Source organism: Acanthochromis polyacanthus, chromosome 15 (assembly GCF_021347895.1).
Source record: "Acanthochromis polyacanthus isolate Apoly-LR-REF ecotype Palm Island chromosome 15, KAUST_Apoly_ChrSc, whole genome shotgun sequence".
Taxonomy (NCBI): Eukaryota; Metazoa; Chordata; class Actinopteri; family Pomacentridae; genus Acanthochromis; species Acanthochromis polyacanthus.
The window spans coordinates 16,986,821-17,014,321 of record NC_067127.1 but is presented as its reverse complement, the minus strand read 5'-3'; the positions used below and the strand labels follow the sequence as shown (position 1 = coordinate 17,014,321).

Below are 27,501 nucleotides of genomic sequence, written 5' to 3'. Positions count from 1 at the left end.
GTGCGTGTTTCTGGGTGCGTTTCATCCAATCCTGTGATTTCTCATACAGCAATAAGTGATGGAAAAAAGGTCTGTTTCTAAGGAGACTACAGCTCCCTCAGGCACAGTGTTTATAATTGAGTGTGATTTTCAGCATCAGGCTCAGACCACAGGAAGAGAATAAAGCAGGATATTTCCTGTTGTACCAGCCCAGTCTGCTCTGGTTTTCATTTGTGCCTTACTGCTTTCACCGGTTTGACAGAGAAATATGCAGATTTGGAGTTGGGAAGACTTGCAATTAAATGATTTAAAATGCTTATTAATTCCATGGGAATTTCCCCCCCTGTTTAATTGCTCCGTTGAATTTATTCAACAGTTGAGTAAAGTGCAGAGTGAATTTGAATGAGCTCCTGAAAACACTGGAAAGAAGCGAATTAAAGGCCACTTGCAGACAGCGGTGAGTTTTGTGTCCAGTTTTGCTCGGTATAAAAAAAAAAACACCTCTCAGGAGAGTTAGCTTCACTGACTCAGTGACCAGAACTGACATGCAGTCGCTCACACATAGCAGAGGTGTCAGTTTTGGAGGAGGATACAGAAAACCTCCGAGGATGTGAAAGGCTCGAACACAAGAGAAAAAAAAAAACTCAATTTGCATTCATTAGTGGTGTCTGTGACGCAGGCTGAAGGGGTGCGAGAGCAAAATCTGCAACACGATCTATGATTCTCCCCATGGTTCAGAGAGTTTGTACATGTACCTGTCAGACAACACAGCAACTCAGCAGGGAATCCAATAAACAAATCCACATCCCAGAGCCAGATCCCCTGATACCAGACACATTCCTAAAATCACTCATTCATTCATTCATTTTTGGTCAGAAAATATTCTTCATTAAATCAGTAAAACATTCAAACAAGAGATGGAACACCACCTGCATTTGCATGTCATTTTCAGATGCTAAATTGACTCCTCTTTTTATCACTTTTTTCATCATTTTGAAGGTAGACAGACTTTTCCATGTACAAATTAATTTGGAAAGCTTGTTGCAATCCCAGCATTTGTGGCATGCAGGAAGTAAAGCTTGAGCAGAGGTAACAGAAACTAAGAGGATGTGACTGGATTGTAGAGGATAAATATGGAAATGTTTGAAAAATACAGCATTATAAGAGCATTGTACAATAACCTAGCAACCAGACTGCAGAGACAAAGGGCCCTACGCCGCGTGGCGCTTCGTTTTACATCAAGAAACATCTCGCCATGCTATATCTGCCCGCTGAAAACCATCTGGGTTTTTCTCTGTGGCCATTTCATGAGCAGAGCTGCCACGTGGGGCGCAGCATGGTGCAAGCGCAGATTCAATTATGAGGTGGGGGTGTCTGGCAGGAAGGTGTGTATGTGCCAGCTTCTGCCTGTCTGAAGCTGATAGATGTGGGGACTTCTGGCCTGGCAAGTGCTGTGCAACCTGGCAGCAATGTGAGAAAGGCCCATTGTGCCGTGGCGGAAAAAACCCCGAACACTCAGCTGTGTTTATAGCCCAGAGTGAGGAACGACAGATAGAGAGAATCCCCGAACAGCCCCCTGCTCCAAAGACGACACAGGGCCAAATCAGATGGAGACGGAACAACAGCGTCCCATTTTTCCTCACCGTGTCCTCTGTGAGGCTGCCTACCAATTAGCCACAGTGCCGCTGCTGAGGTGAGATAACAATAGAAGCCCATGTATCCCCTCAAGACCTCACTAGAAGACCTTTATTGCCGTATTGATATCTCCTACATGTCACCGCGGCCTCGTCTTGCCTGGCAGCATGCCCGCGCATTTTCTGTGAGGGAAAATCACCAGAGGGGCTGTAACTCAATACAAGAAGAAAACAGCAGGACACGACATTAGGCTGAACGGTACATGCTGTAATTAGTGAGATGCTGTAAGGAATAAATATGAAAACCAATACAGCGGCTTCAAGCTGCACAGTAAATTAAATAACCGATTAATGAGCGAAAGTACAAATATGCTTTCTGGCAAGAAGTCAAGTGACACCCAGTGAAAGTATTATCACAAATAAAATAAAAACAATCAGTGGCAGTCAGTAGGAGAACAACAACAAAACAGCAGTTGCAAATACTTTATGTGCCCGCTGATATTTTATCCTTCACTATTTCCGACATGCACGAAGCACAATTTGACTATTGTGGCAGATGAATTTTAAAAATTCAGAGCACGTCTACACTGCTTGAAGAGAGCAAAGAAACAATCTAAATATTGCATTTTCCACACAAAGAAAATAAAGTGTTCAAGTTAGGTCACATTTCGTAGCACCACAAATGTTATTTCATGGACAAAATTACATGGAAGTGAAGTCCAGTCGTACAGAGAACACACAAAAGTGGCCGGACGACCTGAAAATTAAACATAAGTTTTAGTTTATGTGCAAAACTGTTATCAGTAATACAAAAAAATAAACACAACGCACACAAAAAAACACCTTTAGATTGTCCACTTGGGCAAAATTCAACAAGTTTGTTCCTAAGAAAAGTTGTAGTCTTACTTTAATTTTAAACTTCTGAGACTTTGCAAATGACAACAAAATTGGTTGTTTATACAGTAAAAATTGAAAAAAATATAAATTGCTCAGCAAGACATGGCATGAAATCCAAAAACACCTTAATTTAAAAATAATTACCATATCAACTTGTTGGTCAAAGGCACTCTCAAGGTTTGAGAAACTTCTAAAGTTTGCAGGAAAGTGTCTCACATGTTGCATTTGTATGAAAATTCTTCATGTTTCTCCAACTGAAGATGGACGAATGTTACACAGACTTTCCAAGGCTTTGTAGTGGAAACTTCCAGCAGTACCACAGAGGCTGGTTGTGAAGCGCTTTGAGTGAGGCTGTACAGTAAATGGATATGGGGTCACTTCTACTGCAAAGCCGAGGTCAGGCTCTCCGAGAGCCCGTCTGTGTGAGAGCCCATAAAACACTACAGGCATCCATTTCAAATGTCCCAGCTGTCACTGAAGTACTGGTCCTCCTCCTCTTCCTCTTCTTCTTCTTCCTCAGTCCCATTTTTCATGAGGTCATTCAACTCATTCACTTCCTCCTCCTCTTCTTCTTCTTCTTCCACCTTGAGCTGTGCGAGCATAGTTTGTAAAGTGGATTTCACTTCCTGAACTTCTTTTTCTAAAGACTGTGAAGAGTGAATTAAGGAAGAATGTGATGCGACAGACAGACACTTATTAACATGTAAATAAAAAAGCATGCTGGCAGACAAATATCAAGGCAAACGTGACACTTGTGGCCCCCGATGGTTAACGGTAATAGCAGCGGACAGCTATAACCTGATGAAGTCATCAATCTCCAATTTGGCCACCAAATGGATTACTGGGACAGATCATCAAGTCATACCCAATTTAACCCCATCCAATTCACTATTCATGAGCTCGTCTCAACTGGGAAGCTGGGCGGCAATGTGGGGACCCAAGCAAACAGACTGCCCAGCTAAATTATTCATAAACCATCAATGAAACGGGATAGAGGCTGTCATCAGTGGGGGGATTGTTTAACCTGCTTAGAAACTCAAATTAATCGAGAGTGTCCAGCTTAAGTGGCAAATCAAAGGGATGGCTTTGATGGCAGATGGGGCCTGATGGCTCGTTTTACTGTCTGAATGGACACAGATTGTCCTCATTCATAATTAACCAGCCGCTAAAGAGATTCTTTTTGAATGCTGCAGAAGGTTCGACAAGCCTTTCAAGGCAACATGGTCCAAAATTGAAGAAGTTCAGAACTGAATAAAAAAACCTTGAAATAAAGTCTCAGCCATTGACAGAATTTTGCCTGTTCTTGTCTTCGTTTTAGTTCAGTCCCACTCTTTGTGGTTGTCCATGCACCTCCTGTTATTGAGAGCAGGGACTCAATTAAGACCCTTATAGTCGGTTTGATCTCCCTGTCACTATGGCAACAGTAGCGCCATCACTGGGTTCAGTTTCTTTTCAATTTGTGCAAACCAACAATGCCGTCCTGTGTTGTATACTCAGTGTCCTCAAGTGTCTATGGCCCTTTGCATGAGTCCAGAATCCTCAAATATGAGAAATAAATGGCACATAAGGACGTGGAAACAAAAGGTGGAGAGAGGCGGCCGCTCACTGTCCATCTGCGACTGCCAGGCTGCACTGATATCATGCAAACAGTGGAGGAGCCTGTCCTGACCCCTGACAGTACAGCGAGGGATGAGAATCTCTGAGAAGATGCAAAAACAGTCCAGCAACATTTCAACAAAGAGAGAAGGGAGCGTGCTGCGCAACACTCTGCTTTCACGGATCTCAAAACTAAATAAACCCTCTTCATCGCTTCGAACAGATTGCGGGAAGGTATTTTTGTCAGCCCGAAATAAGAGACGAGATGTGACAGAAAATAAATACATAAATAAGGTGGCAGGTTAGGTGACACATTTTCTTCATCCCCATGCTGGAATATCGCCTTTTCAATCTGCCTTAATAAGCTCGCCATGCAGAGGGGAAAAGTGGAGCGAGAAAAACACACTAATCTATTTCCAATCAGCTTTCTAATTAGCGCAGAAAATGATGTATTGTGACCTGTAATCAGCTTCAACAGTTTGATCTGAGTCATTATCATGGATATTGTAATTTCCTCCGAGCCCGATCCAGCAAGTGGAAGCGGGCTGATGGGGAAGGGGAGGCGAGGGGGGCTGAGGGGAAGAAGGGAGGGTCAGCAGGAGGATGGATGTTAAGATATGACCGGGGTGGAGTCATTACAGTGACATTCCTCTATCTGCCGCAGCACTGCCCCTGTCAGACGGCTTTAATCTCAGCACAGGGTGACTGGCAGTCCACATCAGCAGCCCTCTAATAACCACGCATGGACTTTCACTATTTCATTTTCCAGTTGGCATGTCCAGCCTGTCAAGTAAAATCCTCTGATCCCAGTTCATCTTCAATTCCCCCCCTCAATGGACCCATAACGTCAGATAAGACAAGTTGATTTTTTTCCCCCGCTGTGAAGGTGAAGTCACAGAAGGCTGGCATCAGTCAGCGTAAAAGGTAGTTTACTTCTGAGGAGTGAAAGGACATGAGGAAACTAGGTCCTTCAGATGGATGGACAGAGACACACATATATAGTATCATTCAGGTATATTAGAGAGATTTGGAAGGATATGGGTGAGGGCCTGATCCCGGTTCAGTATGGCTGTCTGCAATTCATCCTCTAAGGTCATCAGTCTGTCACTGATCAGTTCGCAGCGCTCTGTCAGGTCTGTAGCCTCGGCCTCGCTGCACCCGTCCTGGGTAAGAAAACGAAAGAGGATCAACACATAAAGCTGCAACTGTTCAAACAGATAGGTCTGATGTTGAAAATGTGGCAACACAGGAGTACAGGCTGTCCATACAGTCTCTTTACAATTTTAAGAATTTAATACAAAGGCAGCTGATAAGCTATCTTAACCAGATTTGTTTTATTGTAATCAGTGTTTATTAAAGTTTGTAATCACATTGAAATTGCGTGTCTCAGGTATCCTGTTGGTGAAAGAGGTGCTGTTAAATGGATTGGAAGGGATGGACCAATTCCTTGGCCACCATGTTCACCAGATATCACTTCCTTGGACTTCTTTCTATTGGGTTATGGAAAAGATATTGTGGATTGAACAAAGGTACGGGACATTACTGACTTGAAGCAAAAGATTTCTGATGCCATTGCCACCATTGAGGATATGCTGCAGTGAACAGCAAGAAATCGAGTACCGTCTTAATGTGCTTCGTGCAACTAATGGTGCCCATAGAGAGATGAATTAAATGAGGTACAAAAAACTTTGACAACCACTGATTACAATAAAATATATCTGGTTAAGATATCTGATCAACTGCCTTTGTAATAAATTCTTAAAACTGTAAAGAAACTTTATGGACAGCCTGTATATCTAAGAATAACTGCATGCATGCTTGTCTCAGTCCTGCAGATTTAGCAAATATCAAGTCGAAGCATCAAACGTCTTTAATTCAACTATACTAATTGTCATATTGTTGCTTAGTGCATCAAACTAAGCCCTCCTACCTAAGATGTCTCTGTGCTTGTTTACTCAAGAGGCTGTCTGACTGCAGTGGATGTGACATTTACTGTGCTTCATTTCACTTGCATCAAAGTTAGCAGAGTGGCTGCTTTGAAGTTTTAGAACATCAGTGTGTGCTGAGTAATTGCTACGAGGCTGTTATTCACTGTCTAATTTCCCGTTTTGATTAAGCCAAAGTAAAAAGCCCCATTTCTGTTGGAGTTTTTCACATCAAACTCTGTCTCTCGGTGATGATGATAAGAAGGCTGATTGTGTTTCAAAAGTCTCCCAAGTGTCTCTTATTCATAGAGTCCAAGGTTGTTCCGTTTGGCCTCACAGTTTTGCAGCTGCTACTCGCTACATTTTAGGATGTTTTTTTGGGGTGGAAGTTTTCAAAGTAGGTCAGCATTTACAGATTCCATGCAGGGACACTATTGCTGAGCATGCGTGTTACTGCCCTGGTAGCAAAGCACAAATTTGGAGCTCCATGCTTGTGGACTGGATGAGATGACAAAACTTACATCACGTGGATCCTAGCAGACCCTGGTACACTAACAGATTCATAAATATAAAACTAGTGTCATACTTTCTAAGTCTCAAGGGTCCAGTAGGATAAATTTCGCCCTCTATTCAGTCTGTGACAGTCCATATGGATACACCAATCCTACAAGGGCAGTACGCTCAGCAGGACATGTGAGGAAAACATAGATGCTGCATGCATGGTGTGCACATCTGCAAGACAGTATAATTTAGGCTCAACACTGACCAGACACTGGCTTTAGTCACAACTTGGCTTAAGCTCTAAACTCACTGGATAGATTTCACATAATGCAACTGGACAGGGTTTTTTTTCCCCCTTCCTGTGTGTGGAAATTTCGGGTTCCTAAAGCTCACTGTATGCAGACTCATACTTCAAAGCCTCTCTTAGGTTGCCTCCTGATTCGCAAAGCTCCCACCAACTTTGCTCTTCAGTCAGATGACATTCTGATGACATATTAAGCCACTTTTAAACAGCTCTTTGAACCAGCAGCGAGTGCGACTAAGCCAAAACATAAGCCTGCCAAAATCTTTATCTGGTAGAGTGCCAAGGTCACAATCTACACGAGACACAGCAGGTGAGCGGCGTGTACAACATTCAGCGGTATATCTGCAACCCACATGAGAAGATGCTGCAGGGCTGAGGGGGTTTTGAAGGATGGAGGGGGTGTGAGGTTGGTGGCGGAGCAGAGTGCAGCAGGGCAGAGCATTCAGAGAGCAAAGCTGGCCATAATTAGAACAGGCCCCTTCGCTCACGTTGTGTCCCAGTTTCTTCACACTTATCAAGCATAGAGAACACAAACACACACCCAAAAGTGCACTACAAGCAAACAGACACACACACACACACGTGCACGCACACTCAGTGTTCTCCTCAAGCAGCACATAGAAAGCCTAATCTGACTTATAGCTGCAGGTAGAAAATATCAACTCCCTGCAGCTCAGAGGTGTCGGAACAATCACTGGAAAGTCGTGTCTCTGGTCCCTGTCCTGGAATAGCTGCTCATTCTCTGGATGATGTAACACCCCAAAAGAAATGTACAATAGCAGCAGGCCTGAGGCGCAACACAATGTACAAGACGGTCCTGATGCAATTAAGGAGTTGTGCTCCAAACGCAGAACAGCCCACAGTATTTAATATTTAAATGAACATCTTTCCGTGTTTGAGGAACTTAACCTGAACAAACAATCGGTACAGTGAGTGTAACCTCAGTCTTCACTTTAGATGATACTGCACTGCAAAAACTGAACATCTAACCAAATCTATTTGTCTTATTTTTAGTTAAAACGTCTCATCCCACTTGATTTAAGATAAATTCACTTAACAAGTGACATTTCAGCAAGCTGCAGGGACTTGTTTTAAGACAATGCATCTTAAATACCTTGTTAAGTCAAATAATATTGAAATTATCTTGTTTTGAGTTGAATATTACAAGAAAACTCAAAACAAGTTTAATAAATTTCAAATTAGGAGGTTACATGAAAGTAAAAATCTATTTTTGAGTGGAAAAATTGCAATTTTTTTTTAGAATGGCTGGCTTATTTCTTAACAATCCTGGTCAAATATAGCTTAAAATAAGTTTCCCCAGCCAATTTTAAGATCTCAGTATTCTAAATATCATATCTTATTTCAAGAAATCTTACCAAGCCATTTTTCACTTGTTCTATTGGCAATTTTTTCACTTATTTCACGGTAAAAGTCCATTGAAATAAGTTTTTTTTTCTTGTTTTGAATGAGGCAGTTATTCCAGTGTGCCATCCTTGTGCTCCTATAACAAAAAAGATGACAACGAACTTATAGATTCGCCGAGCTGCTTGTTCATCGAGGTTGGGGACATCTTCAGCAGATAAGAGCGTTGTGTTTATGCAGCTGATTGATTCTTTACTTGCCAGTCTGCATTCTGCTTTTGTGAAGCCAATACAACCACAGGACAGAAAACAAAAGCTCACTGTGAAGAGTGACACGGCTGACAGTTTGCTACCAACTTCAGTCACCAAAAAAACTTGAAAAATGTATTCAGAAACTGTTTTGTTGCGCTAAGCGGAGATCAAAACAATACAAACCATAGTCTCTGCTATCCCTGCCTTTGACAAACAAGAAAATATTAGAAATGGGATTTCGATTTGCATAATACAATCACTGGCTTACATGCATTGATGTGTTGATTCCTGTTGCACATTAGTGCTAATGTTATTAGACCAAAGGTAAACAAAGCAGACTGCAGGAGCATGAAGTTGAGCAAATTATTTAGGAATTCAATAATCAAACTCATGTATACACAGGTACGATTATTCAAGCAATAATGAGTGAGAGGCAGCAGGTAATGTGAACGCTCCCATGGGTGCTGTTCTGCCTGACACTCAGAGCCAGACGGACAAAACAAAGCAATACTATCACACTGATGTTACACTGAAGGTTATAATTGTTTTTTTTATACAAACAATAAAGAGGCTTAATGTCAGGGTGGCTGTTGCCAGGTCTGGATAGTGCCCTTCCCTCATGCTCTTTTTAGGTGTTTCCTGTGGCTGGGTGACAGGTGATCACCATCTCTTTCATCAGCGGGATCCGTGACAGGTGGCGCACCTGCAACCGTGGCTGCATAAAGGGAGACACCACCCACCCTCCTTTGCTGGATCGTAATCAGTGCTCGTAGGGTTCACTACCTATGTTCTTAGATTCTGTTTGAGTTCCTGTCATCCACTAACCGCTGCTGTCCTCCGTTCATTTCAGGATTGGACTATCTGGTCTGGCGACCACCCACCTGGCAGTCATTGCGCCATCTTCCACCCGGCACGCCGTTCCCACCGGTTTCCAGTTCAGCTGTGACCCCTCCCGAGCATCCCCTGCAAAGACTAGTATTGTCGTAATCGTAGTATTGTTGGTTGAGACCGCAACCGTAGAGAACCGTAGCATTGCTCACGTAAGAGCAGCCGTCTGTTAGTTTGGTCTACTAGAGACCGCCGTAGAATCAAAGTGACTAGTAGTATTGCTCAGTAGGGAACAGCTGTGTCTAGTTTGTCTGCTAAGTGCGGCAACCGTGCCGCGGAGAATTACAGAGGTTCCAAGTTTTGTTATTTTATAACGCTATTGTTTTCAAGCCGTTGGTTTTCGCTTTACTTTCCGTTTTTATTCATAGCCCGATCTGTACGTTCTTTAATTTGGTTTGTGAATAAAGTTGGTGTTGCATTCACGTGAAGTCTGTTCATTCCCTGCACCTGAGCTCTCCCTCGTATACCGTAACAGTACGATCCAGCCAAGAAACATGAGCTCAGCGGGGAATGAAAAGACCTCGGGCGAAGCCCCTGGAAAATCTCTCCAGGTTTTTTCGTGCATTGAGACCGCTTTAGGTCGACATGATGAGACACTCCGTTCCCTTACTACAAGTAACTCCGCCTTGCATAGACAAGTAACCGCTTTGACTGAGAAGGTAAACCGGCTTTCCCACCGCGTGGATTTGGCCACCAACGCCTCAGCTGAGAAAGAACCTCATGCTCCCACTCCTGTGCGCTATGACGGGGATTTTGGGACCTGTCAGGCGTTTTTAACACAGGTGTCACTTGTTTTCGAGCTTCAGCCGTATTCTTATTCTTCCGATCGTTCCCGTGTAGCCTATCTGCTAGGTCTGCTAACAGGCGATGCTCGGGATTGGGGAACGGCGATTTGGAGACGCCAAGGACCGTTATGTGACTCATACGACGCGTTTGTGGAGGAGATGAGGAGAAATTTTGATTTCCCTGTCAGCGGGAGAGACGCAGCCACCCGCCTAGGTGACATTAAACAAGGATCCCGGAGCGTAGCGGAGTACGCCCGGGAGTTCCGGACCCTGGCAGCCGAGGTGGACTGGAATAACTCGGCGCTCAGGAATTCCTTCTACCGGGGTCTCTCCGAGGGACTGAAAGATGAATTAACACTCAGGGAGGAACCTGCGGATTTAGATCAATGGATTGCACTTGCCATCCGGCTGGATAACCGCATCCGTGAGAGACGAAGAGAAGGGAGGGGCCGCCCTTCGCCGGGGCAAAAGTTTCCCGGAACCATTGGCGGTCTCAAGCGTTCTGATCCTGTCGCTGAGGAACCGGAGCCGATGCAGCTGGGTCGAGCCAAGCTGTCTGAGAGGGAGAAGGAGCGTCGCCGAGAGGGAAAGCTCTGCCTGCTGTGTGGGGAGCCGGGTCATTTTGTCGCTACCTGCCCGCGGCGCCCGGCAAAAGGTCGGACTCACCAGTAGCAGGGGAGTTCCTGGTGGGTCGAGTTGTGTCATCTCCCCCTCGTCGTCTCCAGGTACAGACTATGCTTTGCTGGAGATCCGTCTCCCTACCTATTGCTGCTTTGGTGGACTCTGGCGCTGAGGAGAGTTTCCTGGAGGCTAACGTGGTAAGACAGTTAGACATTCCTACTGTACCTCTAGATCGACCTCTAAGTGCTTGCTCCTTAAATGGAATTTGTTTAGCGCGGGTTACACGACGAACAGTTCCTGTGGATTTATTAACGGCAGGAAATCATCGCGAACAGTTGTCGTTTTGTGTATTTGAACATTCTGACCCCCCCATGGTTTTGGGCTATTCGTGGTTGGTGCGGCATAATCCACAGCTGGATTGGCAGCGGGGGGAGATTTCTTCTTGGAGTCCCGCTTGCCACCAGAGTTGTTTAGTCTCTGCACTGACTCCATCTGCCCCTGTGACTCTAGAGGAGACTGAACCACTTAATTTAGAGGCAGTTCCCCCTCAGTACCATGATTTAGCAATGGTTTTTAGTAAATCGAAAGCCTTGTCTCTTCCCCCTCACCGACCTTATGACTGTTCTATTGAACTTTTAGATGGCGCTACATTGCCCTCCAGCCGTCTTTATAGCCTGTCTAAGCCAGAACAGGCGGCCATGGAGAGCTACATCCGGGACTCGCTAGCCGCAGGAATAATAAGGCCCTCTTCCTCCCCTGTCGGTGCAGGTTTTTTCTTTGTAAACAAGAAGGATGGCTCCCCTAGACCTTGCATAGACTTTAGAGGGCTAAACAAGATCACTGTTAAGAACTCTTACCCGTTGCCTTTGATGGATTCCGCTTTTACCCCTCTCCAGGGAGCTAGGGTTTTTACCAAGCTAGATCTCAGAAATGCTTACCACTTGGTCCGAATTAAGGAGGGGGATGAGTGGAAGACCGCTTTTAACACACCTTTAGGGCATTTTGAGTACCGTGTGATGCCTTTTGGGCTTACCAACGCCCCAGCGGTGTTCCAGAGCTTCATCAATGATGTGCTAAGAGACATGATTAATCGTTGGGTATTTGTGTATCTCGATGACATTCTGATTTATTCGCAGACCCTGGAGGAGCATGTAGGTCATGTACGCTGTGTCCTGGAGAGACTCCTGAAGAATCGCCTCTTCGTTAAAGCTGAGAAGTGTGAGTTTCATGCTACAACGATCTCTTTTCTGGGTTATGTTATATCTCCCGGGCAAATCCAGATGGAACCTGGAAAGCTGTCCGCAGTGCAGGAGTGGCCGGTCCCAGCAACTCGGAGACAACTCCAACGTTTCCTTGGCTTCGCGAACTTCTATCGAAGATTCATCAGGAACTACAGTAAGGTAGCGTCCCCACTCACGGCACTAACATCCACTCTCAGACCGTTTCAGTGGACCCCGGAGGCCGAACGAGCCTTCCTGGAGTTGAAGCACCGGTTCACCACTGCACCAATACTCACACAGCCTGACCCTGCTCTCCAGTTCATCGTGGAGGTGGATGCCTCTGACACCGGGGTAGGGGCGGTCCTTTCGCAACGCTCCTCGGAGGATCAGAAGCTTCACCCCTGTGCCTTCTTCTCTCGGCGGCTCTCGGCAGCAGAGCGCAACTACGATGTAGGTAATCGCGAGCTGCTAGCGGTCAAACTGGCCTTGGAGGAGTGGCGGCACTGGTTGGAGGGGTCAGAGCAGCCATTTATTGTATGGACAGATCACAAGAATCTGGAATACGTCAGGTCAGCTAAGAGACTGAACCCCCGCCAGGCTCGGTGGGCTCTATTCTTTGATCGTTTTAACTTTACTCTTTCCTATCGCCCTGGTTCGAGAAATGTTAAGCCTGACGCCCTCTCCCAGGCAGTTCACGGTAGAGGAGGATACTGAGGTCCCCGACCCTATTCTGCCAGAATCCTGCCTTGTCGCCTCTCTCACTTGGCAGATAGAGAATGAGGTACTTAGAGCCCATAGACTGACTGTGGTTCCAAATAACTGTCCTAATGGAAGATTGTTTGTTCCAGAGCCTGTCCGCCCTCAGGTTCTCCAATGGGGACATGCCTCTCGGATCTCCTGTCATCCCGGGGCTACCCGCACCCTGGAGGTGCTCCGCCGGAGGTTCTGGTGGCCGACTATGACCACTGACACCAAGGAGTTTGTCGCCGCATGCCCCACCTGTGCACGAAGTAAGGTCCCAAACCAACCCAGCCCCGGCCTCCTTCAACCGCTCCCCGTTCCTCGACGTCCTTGGTCACACATCGCTGTGGATTTTATCACCGGTCTCCCTGTCTCCCGAGGTAACACAGTTATACTCACCATTGTCGACCGGTTTTCTAAGGCGGCTCATTTTGTCCCCTTGCCCAAGCTCCCCACGGCTAGGGAGACCGCTGAGGCACTGATTCAGCATGTGTTCCGTCTCCATGGGATCCCCAAGGACATTGTCTCGGACCGCGGACCCCAGTTTACTTCAGAGGTCTGGAGGACCTTTTGCAACGCGCTGGGAGCTAAGGTTAGTCTAACCTCAGGTTTCCATCCCCAGTCCAATGGCCAGACTGAGCGGACTAATCAGTCAGTGGAAGTATTTCTCCGTTGCATGGTGTCGGAGAACCCCTCTACGTGGAGCGAGAGGCTTCCCTGGATAGAGTACTCCCATAATTCCCTGACCAACTCGTCTTCCGGACTGTCCCCATTCCTATGTTCTTTGGGATATCAACCACCAGTGTTCCCCTCACAGGAGGATGAGATAAACATTCCTTCTGTCCAGATCCTTGTCCGCCGTATGCGGAGTACATGGAAGCGGGCCCGTCAGGTTCTCCTGCAGTCTGTCCGAAGGATGACGGTCCAGGCCAACCGTCACCGGCGACCAGCGCCTGACTACCGGCCCAGACAGAAAGTCTGGCTTAAGGCCAAGGACATTCCTCTCCGGGTGGAATCCAAGAAGCTGGCTCCCCGCTACATCGGACCATTCGACGTGGAGCGCAGGATCAACCAGAGCGCTGTGCGTCTCCGTCTTCCTCCGTCTCTGAAGATCCATCCCGTTTTCCATGTATCCCAGCTGAAGCCGGTGGTGGAGAGTCCTCTGGCCCCCCCTGTCCGTCCCCCTCCACCTCCCAGGGTCGTCGGTGGGGCTCCTGCCTATTTGGTTAGGCGGTTGTTGGATGCTCGTCGCCGCGGCCGGGGACTGCAGTTCCTGGTCGACTGGGAGGGCTACGGTCCGGAGGAGAGAAGCTGGGTTCCCCGTTCACGGGTGCTTGACAGGACGTTGGTCTCGGATTTTTTTTCCGCTGGCACCCGGACCACCCGGCTAGGGCACCTGGAGGTGCCCGTAGAGGGGGGGGTACTGTCAGGGTGGCTGTTGCCAGGTCTGGATAGTGCCCTTCCCTCATGCCCTTTTTAGGTGTTTCCTGTGGCTGGGTGACAGGTGATCACCATCTCTTTCATCAGCGGGATCCGTGACAGGTGGCGCACCTGCAACCGTGGCTGCATAAAGGGAGACACCACCCACCCTCCTTTGCTGGATCGTAATCAGTGCTCGTAGGGTTCACTACCTATGTTCTTAGATTCTGTTTGAGTTCCTGTCATCCACTAACCGCTGCTGTCCTCCGTTCGTTTCAGGATTGGACTATCTGGTCTGGCGACCACCCACCTGGCAGTCATTGCGCCATCTTCCACCCGGCACGCCGTTCCCACCGGTTTCCAGTTCAGCTGTGACCCCTCCCGAGCATCCCCTGCAAAGACTAGTATTGTCGTAATCGTAGTATTGTTGGTTGAGACCGCAACCGTAGAGAACCGTAGCATTGCTCACGTAAGAGCAGCCGTCTGTTAGTTTGGTCTACTAGAGACCGCCGTAGAATCAAAGTGACTAGTAGTATTGCTCAGTAGGGAACAGCTGTGTCTAGTTTGTCTGCTAAGTGCGGCAACCGTGCCGCGGAGAATTACAGAGGTTCCAAGTTTTGTTATTTTATAACGCTATTGTTTTCAAGCCGTTGGTTTTCGCTTTACTTTCCGTTTTTATTCATAGCCCGATCTGTATGTTCTTTAATTTGGTTTGTGAATAAAGTTGGTGTTGCATTCACGTGAAGTCTGTTCATTCCCTGCACCTGAGCTCTCCCTCGTATACCGTAACACTTAATTCATTTTAAATAAGAAATTAACTAGCTTATGATTAACTTGTCTCACTGTTTCCATTGCTTCCCTGTTAGAAAGTTCCTCTTTTGTACTCTCCATTATCCATTCTGCCAAGACAAAGATCATCTACAAATATGTGCAGTAAAAATATGAAACGCTACCAGTTCTGAACTATAACTGTGTGTCAATGCTACAACTTCATTCAGGATAGGTGTTGAATTTGCTTGATTTTTGAATCGGTTTTCACATTCTTTTTTACACACATAAGACAACAGCTGGTGCACCAAAGTACTTTCCACTAAAAAAAGATTATGACTATAAAACAAACCCAACAAACTGAAATATTTGGGAAAAGACATAGTATTATTTGTGTTGATTTAAACTGAATGATATACACAAAATAATATAAAATACTACTTTACCTGACTATAATACAAATTAAAGCTAACCCTACACTTTTGTTGTTTATGGAAAATAACAGAACTAATATAATAATACTGCTAAGACTATATAGTATTATAACCATACTTACAAATACTTAAAGGCAAAGACCCTTACAGCATTAAATCAAGGCCTCCCTCGATCATGTTTGTAAATGCCAAGAGTCTGATTACATAGAGATCTATGAAAAAAATAACCCAATGTCTCTCCTAATTTGTTCCATTACTAAACATTTTCCCAAATAGTTGATGGTCTTTATTACTAGTTGCAAGTCTAATTTAATACATGGTGTTCATTTTGTAAATTATAGTCCCATTCACAGTAAAATATGTGATAAATCAGTGTATTCTTTTCAGTGTGGGGCTAAGTTGTGAGTGACCCGTTGCTACCAAAGCGTCCATCTGTCATTTGTCACCTCCTATTTGAAAATGACAAAATGGTGGTAGTTTAATTCCAATTTTGAAGCTTCTGTACAGAAGTGCAAAAACCAGGGACTGATGCCATGATGTGTAACTTTTATATATAGTCTGTGGTTTTGGCTTGTAGCTTTCATCAGGATCATAACTTATATATCAACTATATACCACAAGTGTCCCTGGAGTTTTGCTATGTTAAGGTGTTTCCCCCTTTTTTAAACTTTGGAAATGTTACCTTAATTATAAAAGCTACATCTGTGCACAGTTTAATAATGATGGAAAGGTGCAATACTTCTGCTTTTGGACATGAATCTAATTGCAACCTTTTGATGTTACTGACAATTGAACTTCAAAAATAGAAAGCAAAATGTTATTTTTTTAACAATGCAATTCTCCCAAAATTTTCCTGGGACTGTGTCACCACCATTTCCAACTGACTTTAATGTTTTGCTTTTCATTAGGAGACAATAGTGGTCATCAACAGAACACTCAAAAATCAGTCATTTCATAGTTTGCATGATGACAGTTCTGAGTGTACATAATTTTGCCACTATTCAAGAGTGAAGTGGAATTTGAATACAGCTTCAGGTTTGTGCACCTCTGTCCAACAATGCACAAATCTACACAGTTGTTAAAAAATATCAAGCATTTTTTACGTGGCTTTTGATTGGCAATGATATTCAAAAGTTGCAGTTTGACTAACATTTGGCAGCACGTGTACCTGATCACCTACTACTACAGACAGTAGACCACATATGAAGATTGTGCAGTTATTAGGCTGCACAGAACACAAACACAGTTGAGGAATAAAAGATTAATAAAAGAAATTAATGGACCAGTATTAAAAATAAGTATTAAATCTTTCAAAAGTCTTGAACATGTTTTTTTTAGTAAACTGTTAGAAGTATTACCGAGTCTCACTTTGATGTGTGTAAACATGGAGGAATTTCCAGTCGGTACAAAGTGGAAAATTCAATATACTTCTTGTTAACCGACTACAACAGCAATATACTGATATAATTAGTATACACTGGGCACTTCATGCAAACAGTAAGGAACAGTTGCACAGTAGTCAGACAAATCTAATCAAAAACTTTCAACACTTTGATTTGATATTGTCTCTACTCATGTCTGCTGCTGCGGGTCAGTGTGAGGAGGGGCATGTGAGGACCTTGAGAGGATAAAAGAATAATTAGTGGAGATGAGAAGAAAACACACACACACACACACACACACACACACACACACACACACACACACACACACACACACACACACACACACACACACACACACACACACACACACACACACACACACACACACACACACACACACACACCAATCAATCTCCATTGTGGCGGCAGGGCAGCAGCTAAGTGGAAATCATTTACTTAAAGTCATTATGGAAAGGAGAAAGAGGTCAGACGCTGTGCACGAGGCAGAGAATCCAGCTCCTCCACAGCGCTATCACAACACCATCAGGAGAAAGGTGCCTGCACTATTAAACCGCCTTCATATCCTTTGACTCAGCGATGCATCTTACTTTATTGTGATTGAACCATTTGATGTCAGCTAATTTTTCAATAATCCAGAGTGATTTAAAGTTGCACAGTTCATACAAAGAAGCCACTGTTCTATACACCTTTTGAAACAATGGATCCTTGATTTCAGACACACTTTCCAGCTGCCATTGTTTGACTTTACGGCTAAACTGTCACTCTGTTTCGCACAAATTACAGCCGAGTTTCAGTCTTTTTCATCTGATGTATCTCCACAAGCCTGTCAGCTGGCCTTCTTGGACCTTCTTTAACACTTAAATATGTACAAGTAGATACTGCTAAAACATTTGTCATGTAGCGAAACTGTCACTCCCACAAATGGTAAATGGTGACAGCAAATTTTGTGGTGCATTACTTTGCCAAAAATAAAAACGATATAGGTTTGCTAATGTCGGCCACAAGGGACAAACTTCCAGCAATATTCTGCTAATTAGGAGAAGTTTGCAACTTTGCAAACATGTTCACTGGTGGTTTTCCACCGCAGTTTGCCAGAAGCTTTAAACCCCTAGGGACCTTTTTGTGAAAAGTTTGCAATTAGTAGCAAACATGTCAGTTCATGTGTACCCTGAACAGCATTTCCAGTAGTAAAGGTGTTATTCATAGTTTTTCGGCAGAGTTACTGGTCAGTTGTAAACTGTGTACCTGCTGGTTTCCTCCCACAGTCTAAAAACATGCATGATAGATTTGTTCAGTGGTTCTAAACTGACTAAAGGTGTGTGAGCATGAATAATTGTCTGTCTCTTTAATTTTAACACTGTGACAAACTCTCCTCTCTGCCACCATTAGCTGGGAAGAAAGCTGAAGTGGATACAGCCAAAGGATAATTTTGTCCATAAAGTTAACTAGAAGTCGACTGCAAATCTGACACAAATATGAGCTTGCTGCAAATTTGAAGGCAAACATTAACCACAACTGTTTGTCAGAAACTTAATTTTAAGTTTAAGCTATATATTTTACATTTATCCATCACTGTCAGCTTTCAACAGTTTCAACAGTTAACCCACACGCTAACAGCTGCTAGTCATACCTGTAGCTCAGGGGTCGGCAACCTTTAACACTCAAAGAGCCATTTCAACCCGTTTCCCACAGAAAAGAAAACACCGGGAGCCGCAAAATTCTTTTGGCATTTAAAATGAAGACAACACTGCATTTATCGTTTTTTTTTTTTTTTTACTTCTATGCCCTTGTTAATCAGTCGTGATTAATTAATTACAAAGCCTCTAATTAGATTCATTTTTTAAATTGTGTCCTTCCACTAATATTTACCTTACCTGGTTAATGTCATTTTTGCTCCTGGACCTCAAATGTTACATAATGTTAGCTGGAAATCAATATTTTGCGAATGTCTATTTGACCTGTAAAATCTATTTATCTATTTATCTTAAGCTAATAGACCTTTTCGCAGTGACGTCAGAGTCTGGGACACGTGACCATACCTTCCTTAGCAACGCACGCCGCCATTTTAAGAGGGGGCAACAAAGTCATTAGCAACCGTGATTTGACCGCCGAAACCACGCGGTTTTGACCCGGAGAAAAACGTCTGGTGATTATTTCGGAAATCTTGAGCCAAAAGCCAAGCTACGGTATAAAGAAAAAATAGAACTGGTTGGTTTGCAGTCATGTCCGTACCAAATTGCACTGGGATCATGGGAAAACGACCCTACTACGTGTCCAGATCTTCAGTGGCACTCCATTTACGAGTACCTTATCAACAGCCCAGCCATCCACACAATGGAGAAGATGAAGACTTATAAAAGCCTGGACTCATACGTTTTCTTTGAGGTATGCTTATATTTATACGTTTTTGTGCATACAGGTCAATGTCAGAATGATAAATGCCTTGTAAGATACGGCTACACCAGCTCCGCTATGCTAAGCTAATGTTAAGCTAACGGGGTGAGCCATTACACCTTTTAATTTCAAGTGGAAGTAGTGTATGTATATTAGTTAGATGTGCATTATCAAAACTAAGAGTCAGATACCTGTAAATGAGCTCTACCCACCCTAGGCCCAAGGGTATGAGGTGCTAACAATAATGAGGACAATGCTGCTGATTACAGCATAGTAGTTAGCAGAACGAAAGGGAGGAGAGAAGGTTTAAAAATAGCAGTGTGAGTAGAAAGACCCCTGACTTTTTGTGGGAAGCACAGCTAGCACTAGCCTAAGCTAAGTAGCTAGCCCTCAACATTTCAGATATTTATAGACATCATAAGCTGCAGTCAATTCCAGCCATTTTCAGTACAAAAAAAAAAATGCTAATATTCTATTTGTAAATAAAAATATGACGAGAAATACAGGGAATATTGGACGCGCATCGCGAGGTGCATTTCCTTGAAAACGACCTATTCGTGGATTATATGCCGACTTCAAGATGTTTTGGACAAAATATGTTACTGGCTTGTGTCGTCTGGATGTCCAAGGTTGGATTATGGCCGTTTTTTGAGGAATATTTTCATCTGTGTGTAATAATGAATCCGGAAATGTGAGTCGCGCTGTGTATGTTGAAGCCGTGTATAGAGAACAGATGGATGGATATTCGTTGTTTGTCGGACAAATGTGTGTATATTACCCGCTGTGGTAATCACATCTGAAAGTGGTTTATGTCGGCGGATTCATGAGAATCTAAGCTTTCCATCGGCATATAGTGTTTGTATAATCGCGTTTGCAGTTTCAGACATTTAGCAAATTCCTTATGCAGATTTCAAAGTGTACCGCGGGCGGGACACTGAAGCGCAACTGGTTAAGCTTATTAATTAATAATTTCAGAAAATCAGTTAAGGGGTAATAATTTCATGAAACACAACATACCATTGACGAAATGCTGACTGCAAACATAGGACCATTTTGACTGTGGGCTCCATGTGGTTCCATTATTGTTTATCCGCCTCAATGCTGTGAGCCTTTTCTGGCCCTTTTCAGTCGGAATCCTGTAAAAGGAAATGTTCTTGTTGCTCCATGACTGAGAACTACAGCCAAAAACAGCGCAGGTTTTGGGCATATCTGCTTTTGGTCGTTCAAATCGGGAGGGAAACGTGGGAAAGTAATGGTCGTCAAGGCAAAGCATACCCCTCTTAAAATGGCGGAATCGCGTTGCTAGGGCCGGTGACCGGCGGTGACGTTCGAGGATGACGTTTCGGAAAAAGGTCTATAACTTTTCTCCGGTAAGTCGCAGCCCTGTTTTCCAAGACGTCACTCCTCTGACTCTCTGACCTGCTGCCGTGTTCTTGCGTGTAACGTGTATTACCCTACCATGAGTACTTTTGACTCAAAGACAAGACGTGTCTTTCTTGGAGTGGAGCTTTAATATACAGGCTTGCCATTCTTGAGTACAAAACGATGTGAAACTACAGGCGTTGTTTCTCCATTTCCTCCGCATCAACCTTGCGCTCTCATGCCCCAGCCAGGGGAAAACCCCAGCAGCACATCCGGTGAAGTGACACGTTAAAATAAGAGCGGTAATTTCACAATAAAACTCTCTATATTAAAATGCATTGAAACGCGCCTGAAAGGCAGAACAATTTATTTTCCAAAGTTACAGGGAGCCACAACAGAGGGCTGAAAGAGCCGCATGCGGCTCCGGAGCCGCGGGTTGCCGACCCCTGCTGTAGCTAATAACTTAGTCTGTTTATCAGTTTTAGTTTGTTATTTCAACTGTGCATCCATTATGGTTAGCTAACATTTAAACTTTTAGCTAAAAACTTAAACTGTTAGACAAAAAAAATTAGCAAACAATTTAAGTTGTCTATATTTACTTTTAGCAAAAGGTTTTAACTGCCATATTTCTAGGTGGCTAGTGGAGTGTTTTATTCACTTTTTCACTTTTAATTATCTGTTTTAATTATTTATATGCTTCTTTTTTCTGCTTAAACCTGTTCAGGACCATTGTATTCTTTAATTATTAAACTATAATTCCTGTGTTTTTCTGATGAGTTGAGCCAGTCTTTCCATGTAGCCCCTGACTACTACATGCATTCCTGATTAAGAATCAGTGCATTACAGTATATTGAGCTAAAGGGCTAAAGCGGTTTGCAGAATTTTAAAACCAGTATCATACATCCACATACTGCTATCCATGCACGTAGGTTGCACTCAAACATTGGGTGTCTGACCATTACACAGTTGTTTATCTGCATTCTGGTAAATTTGTATGTTCTAAATTTTGTCTTTTCTGCATCAATTCATGGTGGAAATTATTTTGTTATTTTTATTTTTGCAAAAGAAAACACCAAATTCAGGGAGCAGTGACATTTCAAAATATAACAACACGATACTGCGGCAAGACTTTCAGGCATTCTGTCCTGGTTTTAAATATTTATTTTACTTGTATAACAGCTTTTCTCCTTTACTATTAGGCTTGCTCAGTTGGCCAACTTGCTGGATGGATTTACTCTTCTGCCTTATTTTTGTGTTTTTTTTGGGGGGGGGAAAGAACATCTTTAAATGTGCATGTGATACCTTTTCCAAACAATTATAAATTATTTGAAATGAATTCATGAAATATTACCCACTGTGGACTCTGCTGGCTTATTTGGGTTTCAGCAAGATGTGTGCCAATGTCAGAACTTTCTCTACATTCAGAACATGGTACACATATCTATTTTGAGGTATGTTCCATCTTTGAATGAACATTATAGTTTGTGAAAAATAAAGTTGCACATGTGCATGTTCTAAATCTTGAGGAAGAAGTATCTCCTGCGTCCCACGTGAAATCTACTCCTCTGCTATTGTCAGTTTCTTCTGATTTAAAATTCCTGCATGGTACGCTCCTTTAACAAGCGTAGTTGCCTCTATACTGTTTGGTTATCCGGTGTGAATAAATGAATGAATACAAAGCAGGAAGGTGCTGGAAGGAGAACACATACTCAGCAAAACCCTCCACTGGATAAATAAAGGTCTTAAAAGGCGTGGTGCAAACTGAGACAGTCTGGGACACCAGGCCAGGCTCCTCATGTAGATCAGTATTGATCAGACAGGGAAAAAAGGTGACAGGGGTCGTGTTTAACTTAAGGTCAACTAACAGATTCTCCTGCTTCCCCCAGCATCAACATAACTTCAATTACACTGATGACATTCAACCATGGGGTGACAGAGATAACACTACCAACCTCTGGGTGGTTATCCTCCATGCAGAACAAAAACTCCTCCAGTTTCTGCAACAAAAGGGGAACATTTGTTAAGGTCCGTCATGAACCTGCTCATGAATTATTGAAAACGCAATTATGTTGGCTGTGTACTGTATGTGTGCAGAATCATCATAATGGGAATGGGTTGTAATTATTCATCACCAAAACTGACAAGAAGAAAATAGATTAACTGCCTCATCTGTACTGCAAGTTCCCTTTGTTAGCATTCAGACTATGTAATTGTACATTCTCCACTAAGGAAGGAGGTAATTACTGTACCTACTGGAGGTTAACATATTGTTTGTGGCTTTAGGGTAAGTACATAAGAAGTTTTAATTATAGTTTTTTTAATTAAAAATTGCCAAGCATCCAACAGCGTTCATTGCTTTGCTCTCAGGTAAACGCAGTTGGCCATCTATACGTCTTCATGCAGCATTTGAGCGTTTCAAATGCTGCAATTTTGAGCCACTCACACGAACATACTGGATCACCGCTGCGGTCTGTAATTACATCCATCACACAGCAACATGTAATCTGTCACATGTAGTTTTCTACGAAGAGATTGCACAGATAGTCTGGCATGCAACCAATAAAGCACTCCTCTACTGTGTGTTGCCTTGAGATGAAAATACTCATATTGGCCAAACCAGCGGTCAAATGAAAAGACATTTTTGATGGGCATGTCCTTGAGCATTCAGAAAAAGGAAAGGAGAAGCTTTATCCATGGAGAATGATATTAAATGGCAGAAACACAATATCAGTAAAAGGCTATTTGCTTCCTTCCAGCTGCACAACAAAAATTGTCCACTAAATGAGCTACTACACATATTTCGTCTTTTATTGGCGACTACCAGGGGCTTGTCCTAATATAAAACATGTTAGCTGCTTAGTTGACAATTAATTGCATTTTTATTCATGTTAAATTTACAATACCAATCTGTTTATACTCTCTGTCTGTGAATATTAGAGATTCTTTCAGCCATTTTCGGAAAAAAAAAAAATCTAAAGCAAGCACGTCCCACAGGATTTATGCTGAAATGTAAAACTAAGAAAAGTGTAATTCTGCAGCCACATGATAAACTCCAGGGTGAATTCTACTACATGGAGCTCCGGTGTTTCTAGCTCAGAGGACACAAAGAACAGAGCGCATAGGACAAAGACAAAAGAGAGAAATGGTTGGCTGTCTCACCTTTTAGTTCTTGGAGAAATGTTAGGAGGGGCCAGGCTTCAGGAGGAGAAAGAAAAGCAGAGAAAAACAAAGGGAAAGAAGAAAATAGATCCATGCAATTTGTAAAATGCAGTCAGGGGAATGCAGGGAAAGAAGACATTAGTACAAAGTGTGTTTCTATGGATGCACAGAACAGATCTGTGAGGGAAGTTAAAGAGGTTGTAAAAGAAGGGGAATTAAACATGGCAACGAAAATCCACAGATTCTGCCAACAGCACCAGTTAAGACTATTGACAAACTTTTGCTTATGCCTACGATGCAGTAAATCACTGCATTGTCTACTGAAACAGGTAGATTAAAGATTTACAGCAAACATGATGGTAAACACCAATCTGTGAGCTAAAATAACAAATTATAATTGCTCAAAAACATGCCTAGAAAATGTGCAATACATCTTTTTTGGCTCTGTTGGCTTTGTTCCTATCTCAGATGAGTCTGACAGACTACGTGGGAGGAGGAAAGTGTGAGAAGTGGAGAGAGGGAGTCGGACTCGGCCCCGAGGCAGCGGACCTCAACTCACTGTGGGATAGACCAGTGCAGAGAATTCACACAGCACACACATGCATTCCAGCTAAACGCATGTAATCGTGCAGAAACAGACTCTCAGATCTGCACTCCGCAGAATGAAATTTTTCAAGGAAGCCAAAGTGTTTCCAAGTGGTTGCCTCCCTTACGCCCACATTTTCCTCGTTTAGAAATACCTTCAAGCAAACACGCTAATAGACTTCTGCTCATCTGACTGCAGTCGACAGAATTCAGACTCTTACAATAATGAATGTATGAACTGCAAATGTCCTCTCCAGTCAAGTGGTAAATCTGACAGAGGGGGCAGACTTTATTTGAGGTCACAGAAAAGCAAGTAAATCTGAAAATGTGCCATTCATAGTTGACCTTTCAGTGGCATTGATGGGCTATCTGCAGAAAACATGTAAGAAGTCAGTGGTTAAAACTCTCATAAGGGAGTCTGTTATATTCAAGGCACTCTAAATCGAAGCCCCTCTCGTGCACTGTGGCATCTATACATAGAGATTTTGATGAATAATACATTGTGTTTTGTTGACAAGACTTTTCCTGTTACCTTAGTGAACTCTGAGTTCTGTAAGTTGGCCTCAGGACACCAGCGGCCCCCTAAAGCAGTCAACATGGCGCAGTCTTCTTCCTCTTTGGTGCATAGCTGGCTTGGAGGATAAACTGCTGCGGGGGGCAGGTCTTCCATATCTGCTCCACTGCAGCTGGGAGTCCGCAGCTGGAGACCTCGCAAGAAAAGGTGACATGCTTCGAGGTCGGCTTCCCAGATTCGCTCCAAGCCTGGACAACCACAACTAGAGAGAGAGGGGGATAAGTGTGTTATGCACTGCGATACAATTACATGAAATACACCGCAATATGAGATACAATGTGATATTTTATATTATCTGATATTCAACATGATATATGATAGGAGAAACACAAGAAACATCTCTCTAGGCTGTACAATGTAACATAACACTATACCATGTGAAATTATACGGTGTGGCACAATAGTACAATAAACTAGAATTACCCCTTTGTGGTTACATCCTATTCCAATGAGTGAGGTTAAATTTACAACCATGTCTGTCCAGACTTGTAATAAACCCTGAAGTGTGTAAGATCCATTGAGAGAAACAAAAAACTCCAAGTCCTTGCATGTGTTCACACGTCTAATAACACTGATTCTAATAGGACACTAAGTTGTAGCCATGACAGTGAACAATTCTTCAAATACGGATTGTTGCTGCAAAGAAACTACAAACTCTAAAACACATCTTTAACCCCGCAGCACAGAAGGTCTGTACAGCACAAGCACCACCTTTTCAAGGGAATCCAAAAATCAAGGAAACAAACTCAATAGTAAGTTCATAAGTTATCGTTACTCTGCCAAGGAATCAGGGCCTTGGTGGAGTTATGTGACGATTGGCGTACATTTATCCGTTTGTATGTCAAAAACGGACAAATGGATTTGGATGAAATTTTCAGGGAAAGTCAGAAATGACACAAGGACCAAGTGTTTAGATTTCGGCAGTGATGTGACTTATATTCTGTATCCACGGATTTGTTAAAGATTTCTCTATCATTGCGAGGTAGCGGCACGGCCTCACTGTAACTGTGACAACAAATGAACGCTACGTCAGCTGCTTGCTGACGATCACGATTACGATCCTACAATAAATCGACTGCTGCAGACTTGTTGGGACTTATTTGTTGGAAATCATACAAGGAACAACTGATTAGATTGCGGGGTGTTTCTGAGTCCCATCAATTCCTGTCGTCCACTACACAATTTGGTCACATGATTTGGTATCTGTACACAACGTACACATGCATAACACACACCTGTGCTCAACGCAAGGTAATTTTGTTTGTGGGTATATCTATAATAAATGGCCACAGTCTATAATGTTTTGGTTTCTGCGACAAATTTTTTTTAAGATTTCAGCCGTCGGAAATCATACGACGACTGAGCAGCCTTGGTGGAGTACTGTACTCTGAGTACTCTTCTTGTTTATTTATCCATTTTATTTATGTTAATCATCTATTTGTACTCAGTTCCTTATGTTTACTTTCCATGAAACAAAATGCAAAAATATGTATTTTTACATTAAGCTAACCAGGGCTCTCAGCATAACATGTATGTGCGTCATACATAGGAGGGTCAAGAACAGAGACCTCAGGCACTCATGAGGAATTGGTTTCAGTCTGAAGAAGCTCCTTTGGCAACATACAGAATACAGACTGAGAATGTCTGTGATTGTCGAGAAGAGCTCTGAAGGTTAAACTTGCTGAACCATTAAAAACAAGCCCATGGAAAATGGTTTTGTGTATACTCTCATACTATAAATAGCTGGCACTTTTGGATTTCTCTTCAGAGAAAATTCTCCTTCAGAGAAATTTCTCTTTCAGGCAAATGCTGGACAAATATCTACCTCACTCCTCTGCAAAAGATAGAATTACCAAGCAACCTGTCAGAGTTTCCTGTTTTATTTCCTGAGGTCATAAACATCGTCATCAACTCAGGATCCAACCAAAACCGAGCTCCCACTTCTGTTACTAACTTATGGTGTTGAATAATGGCTAAAAAAGGATTTTTGCAGAACATTATGATGTTACAGAGAAGTTGGTCTTTGATCTTTTGGATATAAAACATCATCCATTCACTATTTTATCCTGTTAAACATTTGTGTGTAGTTTTGCCATAAATCTGACTATATACAAAATGTGTCTGAGGTTACAGTAGCTTTGACTGCCAAATTCTAATCAGTTCAAGTTTAAGCAAAATTTGTTCCAGAAATATCACATTCACAAGAACATTGCTCCAACCATGACTATCACATATAAACATGATAAGATAGAATATGACATATGCCTGTATATATAAATAGGTAAACAGTATGTACATATTCTCTTATATACTGAAGAACAGTGAAATATGCACTGACTTCACATTTATATGTCTTTCAGATTCTAAGCACATAATACGTTGTGAAACAATGTAAACAAGAAGTGTAGGTGTCACAGCGACGCTAATATCAGCACTGCAGGTGATGAATATAATGAAAATGTACATTGAGAGACTGCATGTCTGTCCTGATGGCGTAGGCCGAGGCACAGCAGTTATACAGACACAGTAAAGGACATCTTGAATAGGCATCTCTAAAATAAAGCACTGAGTGACAGTGGAGGAGTGAATCATTCAGAGATTATAATTCCATTGACAAACTGTAATGAGAGTGAATGTTCTCCTGATAGGCTGCCCTTTTCTTCAAAGAGCTGCAGCAGAGAGAGAAAAAAGAGGAG

At 43.0% G+C, this 27,501-nt stretch overlaps 1 protein-coding gene across 4 annotated transcripts in view; it reads right to left on the bottom strand.

The window, feature by feature from the left end:
* Positions 1-1,860: 1,860 nt before the first annotated feature.
* disc1 (DISC1 scaffold protein) overlaps positions 1,861-27,501 on the bottom strand; it is a 60,350-nt gene continuing 34,709 nt past the window's right edge. For 3 of the 4 annotated variants that reach the window (XM_051960082.1, XM_051960084.1, XM_051960085.1), the window contains 4 exons: positions 24,764-25,007; positions 22,440-22,484; positions 5,147-5,269; positions 1,861-3,160 (listed from right to left, as the gene is read on the bottom strand). In XM_051960082.1, coding sequence (XP_051816042.1) covers positions 2,966-3,160; positions 5,147-5,269; positions 22,440-22,484; positions 24,764-25,007 — 607 coding nt within the window. In that variant the 3' untranslated portion in view covers positions 1,861-2,965. The remainder of the gene's footprint in view (positions 3,161-5,146; positions 5,270-22,439; positions 22,485-24,763; positions 25,008-27,501) is intronic. The other variant, XM_051960083.1, reaches the window with a different exon arrangement.